Below are 9222 nucleotides of genomic sequence, written 5' to 3' on the forward strand. Positions count from 1 at the left end.
CATCGATATTTTTACGTAGTTCAGAAATTAGAAAATATGTGCAACTGAAAATATGTTCGAAAAATAATGGAGTTACTACAACATTGCATTGAAGTCAATCCTTAATCTATTACATCGCATCTAAGTCTCGATGCCTTAATGTACCACAACTACTAGTGCCGATTACATGAGCATTAATTTTGAAAACTAGAACATACATCTTTATTCGATTACATAGTTGGAAGACATTTATGAAACTCTTCCCTTTCCTTTCCCATTGTGCTCGATAGCTCATTTTCCCTTACGAATCGTTATGTTGATGGATATCTCCAATTGTTCTTCCTTAAACTGGACGGTGTCTTCAACGTAGATAACAAATCTTCAAGCGGATCTTTCGTCTTTAATTTTACAATGGACTCACCATCAAATTGCAAAGGTGTTTCTTGCAACGATGATAGATCATTGTTCCACTTAAAATAACCACAGTCTCTTGTACAATATAAGAATAAACGACCTATGTTTTTGTCTTCTTTTCTACCTCCATACATTTCATAAAGGCCAATCCACATTCTCGGCATCGTGTCTTTGTTGGGCAATCCGGCAATATGTGCCCAGGCATCCTACAGCTATAACAAATACCCATATTTCTCCCTTCCATTTTAAAGTAATATGTGCAGTTAACAGAGAAATTCAAAGAAATTTACCCCTGTTTCTAGCTAAGACAAGTAATTAAGCATAAATCACATTTAATTCAGATTAGCATCCTGTTTCATATAGCATTTCCTAATTTACATTTGATAGAAACCAGCCTTTTAAAATCAAAAGTCCTTTATTTGTACACAAATTACATGAAAACCTGGTATCAATTCAAAGGAAGTAGTGTTGATGTGCACAATAGCGATTGCCAATTTCCCCTTTCAACAAGCAGAATGAAATGGATGCTTCTAATGGATTTGGGGTTAGGGCTTTTTCATGGGTTAGGGTGAAATCACTATGCAAAAATGAAATGGATTTCGGGTTTGGGTTTGTCGCGGCGTGAGTTTGGGATTTCCAATTCGAAGGGAAATGAACAACGTTAAAACTGAATATTCGAGGATGGGGCTTGAGTTTTCCCATTTTCTCTCAAGGGAAAGAGTTATGATTTCATTTCATTTCTTTCCAAGGAAACATTCTTTTAATAAGGCTGTGTTTGAATGACTTGTCATCCACGTGTGCAAGAGGTTGCCATTTTAACACGACAAATCAGCTTTCCGTCTTCAACATGGACATGTTCGCGGACGGAATCCATCCGATGGCCATTTCAGTGAAACGGAGATAAGTTCAATTGCTATTAGAAAGCATCGTAAACTTTAACGGGTAGTTCATGACGATGGGTAGAGTACAGTGGCCAATGTAACAATTAACTCCACAATATTCTACTCTAAGAATTATCCTCAGATCAAGGTAAAATTAGGGAAGGTACTCTTAAAAATCTCAATAATCTTTCATTGAAATGCCATTTCTGGTCGAAAAGGAAATTTCATTTTTCTTCCTTCAAATAAAAATCTCACCTAAAAAATATTCAAAAACCTCAAAAAAGGGCAAAATCGCAACAAAATTATGTCAAGAAAATTCCAATGTTCGCATGAAAAAGTAATTATTATTTTTTTAAGTCAACATTGCTGTGGTGTTGTCCCAATCACTAATAAGAAGACATTGTTGATCGTAAATGTTATGAATATTGATGGTTTCGATTGAAAATCTAAATATATTGGTAATTGAGACGATATCTTTGGTGGTCATGGCACACCTTTCTCAACTATTATCGAGGTAATATTATAAGTGATGTTGTCAAGAATTATAGATGATACTTCAATCACGATCATCAATATCAGTCACAAAATTTTGGTGGTTTTTTTATATTATTATATATTTTTAAAGATATTAACATATTAGTTAAATTATCTTTTTGTTCTTTCTTTATAATATTACTGACTTATAAGTTATATTTATATCTTTATTTTGTTGTGGCAAAATTTTCTTTAATTTTTATATAAATTATATTTATTAATTGATTTTCTTTAGTATTTAATTCCACTCCAACTTGACCCTTTACCTTTCCTCAAATTTTATGTATTTTATACTTATTTATTGATTTTCATTAGCATTGAAATCCATTCCAATTTGACCCTTTACCTTCCTCAGACTGATGTCCAAATCAATTTTTAAAACATTGGTCTAATAGCGCAACTTAAGCATCGAATTAGAGGATCTACTTTGGTGACCAAAATCCCTTGCTAATTATTGTTTTGAATAGTTTTCAACAATGTCGATTATATGTAATTGCCATTAATTAATAGACCGCTTTAAAAACAAATAATAATAATAATAATAATAATAATAATAATAATAATAATAATAATAATAATAATAAATTTAAAATTTAAAATTTAAAATTTAAAATGTCATATCACTTGCATATGCCATCTAATTTGGTGATATATCACCCGTGGTGCTACACAAAATTATTCATTTCAAAATCACCCTCTTGATTGAAGCCACCCCAACAAATTTCAAAGAACTAACATTTTGTTTTTCCTAAGTAAATAAATTAAAAAGAAAAGGTAAAATTCTTTCATATGTTTAGACTCGTACTCTTTCTATTCCTGGGCGAAAGGATTTCTCTGTTTCGTGAAGCACTGTATAATAATGCAATGGCACGTATAATTCCCACCTAATAAGAGAGATTCTGAGTTGAATTCCTTCAATTTTAAACATGAAAGCTACGTTACAACTTCTTCAGCGAAAAATATGCAGAAGAAAAAATATTTGGATATCTGATTTCTTTATTTGGTCCCTTCACACATGCTTAGATCACATGTTATGTTTAACATCTCCCCACTTCTTCACATGCATACTTGCCTTCTTAGCCTGCAATAGTACAAAATAAAGCTGATGTGATGAAATGGCCAAACCATGTACCTACGTTTTTTAATTAATTAAAAGTTAAGATAAAATGACTATAAGAAGAGTAATGCTATGCATAGTCAATAATTGCAGTAATCATTCTTATATAGCAGCTTGTTATTAAAAGCATTATAATGATTGTTATTTGAGGCAACAAAATTAAAGCATCAAATAATAAGCAGTCATATAAGATAATTACTACAGTCGTTGATTATGAATATCATTATTCTAATAAGAATTAAAAGAAATTGCCTCAGTAAAAATTATAAAAAGCAAGAAAATAAATAAATAATATCATATAATAGTTTTTCTCACCTCTTTTTCCCAATCGCAACGAATTGTAATGATGGCCAATATCAAAGTTTGAATTGCAGTTCCACCAAAAATCATCCCGGCCCAGATACCCTAAACGTTTAAAAATTATCATTTTAAGTCCAAACTAGGTACATATAACACGACTAATATAATTAAAACATGTTCACTATCTCGTAGTGCACAAGACTGAGAAGGATATAAACCATGTACTTTAGTCCAACGTACCAAACATATTGTAAGATAAGTTAAACACACGTACCATAACTCCTTGATGAAAAACCCATCCCATTAAACATCCAAGTGGGAGTCCGAGTAAATAGTAGCAACCTAAGTTTATATATGCAACATATGACTGCCATCCAGATCCAACAGCAACCCCTGCAAGAATAAAGACAGCTCGATCACTATCATTAATAAGAAAACTTTTAAGCTTTTACATTGGAACTTGTTTAGAAACATCATAATAAAAAGGCCAAAACAAATAAGTTACCTGAAAGAATAGGCTGAACACTGTTGAGGAGAACGGTGAAGGCTAAGAGGATAGAGAGTTTGCTTACAGCTTTAAGAACAGTATCACTGGATGTGAATATGAGGGCAAGTTCATTGTGGAAAAACATTATGAGGATCCAGAAGAATAGACCAATTATTATGGACTGTGTCACGGACACTATAGCAGCAAATTTGGCTCCTTTACCATTTCCTGCTCCCAGTTCATTTGCCACCCTTACTCTATATACATAAAGAAAAATAATAATAATAATAATAATAATAATAATAATAATAATAATAATAATAATAATAATAATAATAATAATAATAACAACGAACTAGTCAACATAATTATGCACTGTTTGGCAAATTTATAAATTGGAATAGTAAGAGAAATAATCATGAGTTCCACAATATGTCGGATAATAATCTGTGATAATTATGAATGTACGGTTGAAAATAATGTTTTGACTTTTTATTTATAAATTGCATCCAAAGGGTGGCTTAAAGCTTGAATATAAGGACTTTAAGTTATATACTATAAATGAAGAAGAAAATGAATGTGATAGTAGAATATATTTATTTATAAATTTGAATATTGTCCTTAGTGTGCCCTTAATTAGATGCTTGATATGTATACAATTTTATTGAATGAGTGATACATGATCTTTTTGTCTATTATGATAACATGTTAAACTTCACAAATTAAAAAACATAAGCTATTTAAAAATCATAATTTCCTTTTCAATATATATTGTTAATTTTGTCGATCTCACAAGCTTTGTCTCTAAAAAACTATATCAATTGAACTCATTCTAGATGATGAGATTTGCCGATTGAGATGACACGAGAATAATTCTTAGGGGTTGTCGACAAATTTTTAACATATTTCCAATATCAAATTTTTATTCAATCATGCGATTTGTACAATTTATTTTTATTTTTTTTACAATTTTGATTGCCAACATCATATTCATTTATTTTAAAAATTATTTTTTTAATCACTGGTCCAAATTTTGACAACTTGAACTGTACAAATAAATTTACTCGTTTTTATTGTCTACCTTCCGACACCCTTTCTGACAATTATAGTACCATAATTTTTGTGGATGACGATACCCAATTTTGCCCCTCACATACTATTCATATAGAGTGGCAATAAGGGCTCAATTGTCGTTTTGGAAATGTTAAAGGCATGCACAGCTTAAAAATTGGCAAACAAGCAGCTTTAAATCAAACGTGATGGGGCCGTGTGGTTTGACACAAAAATCAATTTTTTCGCAGCAAAATTTTTTCCAGACAGGATTGGGTTACTTATGACTAAGCAGGGATGCAGACAGAGTAATCCAAAGGGGTAAATGACAATGGAGAAATGACAAAGTAGCAGACTAAACAATTTCTAATATAAGGTATTGGTCAACAAAGTTTTAATAAAAAAATATTATCAAATTGGGATAAAAGTTGAAAAAAAATTGTGTGGTTAAAAAATAATTGGATAATCATTCATAAACTTACCAATCCCACAAATTTATTTCTCCCATCAAATTATGCCTTCTAATTATATATATGACCTTCCCTCCTCTACACATGCACAGCTTATACAAAAATGGTTTTCATCATGAAGAAAATAGTAACAAGCTATTTAACAACATATATGTGTGTGTGTGTGCACGGACATGTCGCTCCGGTGTATAGTCCTTCACAATAGGGGACCCATGTCCAATAAAAAAATTGCAAGCACCCTATTATGAAGGGGTTTGTCAACTCCGATGTACACATAGTATAACCCAAAATATATATCATAATTTAAAATGAAATATCAACTAATCCATGATTAGCTCCAAATGATGGTTCAATAATGGATCGATAGTGATGTTTTCGGTCGCTATAAGCCCTATTTTTGAATAATATATAAACTCGTGAAGACCTTGACTTGTAACATTGTAAATCTATGTTGTTTTATTTGGGCAATGCTAGGTGTACAGTTAGGGGTACAAAACCCCTATCGACACCTCATAATAGGAAGTGAGTTATTTTTAGTCTATTATTTATTTGCGTGGGGCTTCACGTCACTATGAGTTTCGGGTAGGGTTCTATGAACCCAGCTTCTGTACAAATGAAAAAATTGGCTTTATTTTAGATAACAAAGACGTGTAAAATTTGATATCTAGGATCAGCCTCATATTTCAATAAAAAAAAAAAGAAGTGGGAGTAATCCATTCAAGTGGCACTTCAAGATTGGGCTTCGAAAGTGCCATTTAATTTGGACTCAAAGAGACAGACAATTCATGAAAATGATTTGCACGATTCATAAATGATAAGAAGAGAAGTACGTAAAGTGAAATAGAAGTATTTACCCAGTTCCAGCGAAGAAGCCAAGTGGGATCATCATTTCCCATCCATTAATGTTCATACTGCAATAATCGACAAAATAAACATCATCATGCATCGTGTTCTGCTATTTATTTTTATTTTTTATTTTTTTATTTTTTTAACTTCTTCAATATCAGTATGCCCAAAACCAGAAATGGCATATCATCTTTAGCAATTGTCGGAATCATGACGTGCAAACTGTGCAAGCCTTAACAAGTGAAAGCTACCAATAAAAGGACAATAGTTTAAAAATAAAGAGTTTGTAGCCATTTTGAAGACTAGATAACGTGTATCATGCCAGCTTTCAAATACCAAGTCAATTTTTTAAATTAAAAAGAGAATTAAAAGTGAAATTTTCTACTTCAACTAAAATTTAATCTACCCACAAGTAATTCATTTTTTAATCAAAAGTTTAAGCCGTGGTTGGTTTGCCGTTTTCGGCCCATTTTTCGTTTTTCATTTTCGAAAACGAGTTAAAATTTATAACTAAAAATGGAAAACGACTTTTTATCGTTTTTAGCGTTTTCAGTTATAAATGTTGAAAACGCTCAAAACGTGAAAACGGGCAGTTTTCGAGAAAAATTAAAAATCGTTTTGAAAATGAAAATGAAAAATGAAAATACAAATCAACCACTACCTTATTTTTTCGACTTTGGTCAGCTGATTACAAGTTGAATTTATTTTTCTATCAAAATTTTTTTATGTAAAGTTGACTTAAATAATTTGATGAGATATGAATTAAGAACACGTTGGTAGGATTTTCTGATTGGTTGACAATGTGGAAATGAAAAGGACAATTCAAATTCCCAAAAAATTGCTTACCATACAGATAGAGCATCTACAGCAATTTTAGCATTCTCCAGATTTCCGGTCATCACTATGAGTATCCTGTAGTACCAGTTCTCCAGACTGTTCCATTTCAAATAAAAAATGAAAAAAGAAAAAAGAATTGAATTGAATCAGTCCATAAACATATATATAGAAACAAGTTCAACATATTTGGTCGTGTTTAAATTTTTAATAAGTTGCTAAATCGAAATAGATTACCAAAGCATGACACCAGAAGAAGCCGACAGTTTAAGGAACTCCCAGAGGCCGGAAAATGCTTCGCCGGAGAAACCGGTCCATGTAAGAGGACAGCCACCACAAACGGTATAAAGAAACAGACCCAAAACAATAACCCACCAAGAGAAATTCAAGATGAGAGCAGTGCCAACAATTCCCAATTTGAAGTTGTACACAATCAACCAGTTTAACAAAACATGCACCACAAAAGCAATCAAATTCACCCAAGCAATAACTTGGTTCTTTATCTGACTCTGCAAGAATCTTTGTAGAGGGAACTGAAGTGCAAAGCTGAAGTGTAAAGGAATAAAACACAAAACCACCAACCCACAAAGCTCCGCCACGTCCGCAGGCTGTCCTAGTAATTTCAGAATTGGGGTTGCAAAGATGAATATCGGAAAAGTCACAACGCAACACAAGAAAAGAACAATCCAAGAACGTTGTAAATACACTCCCAACATGTAGTACTTCTTTGCCCCATATGCCTGGCCACATAGTGTTTCCAAAGCACTTGCCATTCCCAACTAAAAAAAAAAATTCATCCACAAAGTAAAATTCAGCAAAAATCTGATAATAAAATAAGAATAGCAACTTAAACTGTTAGACGAAATAGTTTAAAGTGTACCAAGAGACCGAAGTCGAAGCCAAGAACGACATTACTAGCAATGGCCATGGCGGCGAGCTCAAGTTCACCGAGGTGGCCGGCGAAGGCTTGCGTGATGACGAACATGGAGTAGGATGCGATCCGGCTGAAGATTGCCGGGCCGACGACTTTCCAAAGTTTCTTTGATTCAATCCAAACCTTTAGACAAAGAGTTTGATCTTCATCATCTTCAATACCTTCCTTTGTCTGGATTGATGAGTAATCTAATAAAGGCGCGGTTATTTCCTCCGTTTCTCTTCTATCTGACATTTTTTTACCTTCTGTGTGTGTGTGTGTGTGTGTGTGTGTGTGTAGAGAGACACAGAAATCCAAAGGCTGCAGAAATCTGATCGTCAAGAGCTGTACTTCTATATATAACCACCCAAATGTAAAAATAACTTAACAAATTAATATAATCATATATTTTATTATGGCAATTATTTTCACAGATGTTCCAAATCCAGTCGTTTCATGCTGTGTGTGGGAAAATTTATGGCAATTAATGTAACATAACTTTAGAGCTGAGAAGCGAAATGTGACACGTAAAAGTTTAGTATTATTATTGTCATTTCTTTGGCACCGATAAGACCATTGGTGGCCAGCAGTATCCTGTAGTAATATGACATGGATTTATTATTAAAAGGAAAAGATGGCGAATGAATCTGATCAATGAAAATGACAGATGACTTGTCTATTTTTAAAGGTTGAATCCCAACCTTAAAGATCCTCCATCGACCCGTCGTTGAAGTATCGTGAAAGAGGTTAATCGCGGAATGTGCCCCAACAGGCCAGAGAACGAAAGCTGCCTGTACATTGGTGCTCACCAAGAATTTCAATCCATGTTTCAATAATCAAACTCTCAAACTGTGGCTACCAGCAAAACTGAGTATACCTCACCCTCGTCCTTTGCACCACTGGAATATGCCCGAGGGACGATGACTTGTCTATTTTTGTTTCATTCATGTAATTACCAAATTTTTACATACTATTTACATACTTCCATACATTTTTTATTTTTTACTTTTGTAATTGTACGAACCTCGATAATTTAATATTTCATAAATTAATAATTCTTGTTTATTAGTTTCAATTTGGGGGTAATGTGCTTATTTAATAATTTGTTAAATTCATAAATAATACATTTCAAAAAATTCTTAAAGATCACATATAAATAAATAGTTTCCTAATGTATAGTGCTTATGATTCAACTATGAAACCTTCTTGAAATATGACTCAAGCATTGCTTATTTCTTCCTGAATTTGATGTCACGATGCATCTCATCTTAATTTTTCTTAACATGGTAATAAGTTCAAATGTGAATTTCTCATACTACAATAAGAAATTATTCAAATGTCATCCTCACTTTGAGATCTTCTATCTGCGAAATGAGCTTCATAGTAGACTATCATTT

At 32.5% G+C, this 9222-nt stretch overlaps 1 protein-coding gene across 1 annotated transcript; it reads right to left on the reverse strand.

Moving 5' to 3' along the window:
* Window positions 1-2581: 2581 nt before the first annotated feature.
* On the reverse strand, window positions 2582-8237 carry LOC111390503 (protein DETOXIFICATION 27-like). Its single transcript, XM_023015549.1, has 8 exons — window positions 7793-8237; window positions 7150-7691; window positions 6925-7011; window positions 6087-6143; window positions 3731-3969; window positions 3500-3618; window positions 3241-3330; window positions 2582-2889 (listed from the first exon to the last, which is right to left on the reverse strand). Exons 1-8 carry the CDS (start codon window positions 8078-8080, stop codon window positions 2833-2835), a joined length of 1479 nt encoding a protein of 492 aa, XP_022871317.1. The 5' UTR covers window positions 8081-8237; the 3' UTR covers window positions 2582-2832.
* Between the last annotated feature and the right edge of the window lie 985 nt (window positions 8238-9222).

This window comes from Olea europaea, unplaced genomic scaffold (genome assembly GCF_002742605.1).
Source record: "Olea europaea var. sylvestris unplaced genomic scaffold, O_europaea_v1 scaffold686, whole genome shotgun sequence".
NCBI lineage: Eukaryota > Viridiplantae > Streptophyta > Magnoliopsida > Lamiales > Oleaceae > Olea > Olea europaea.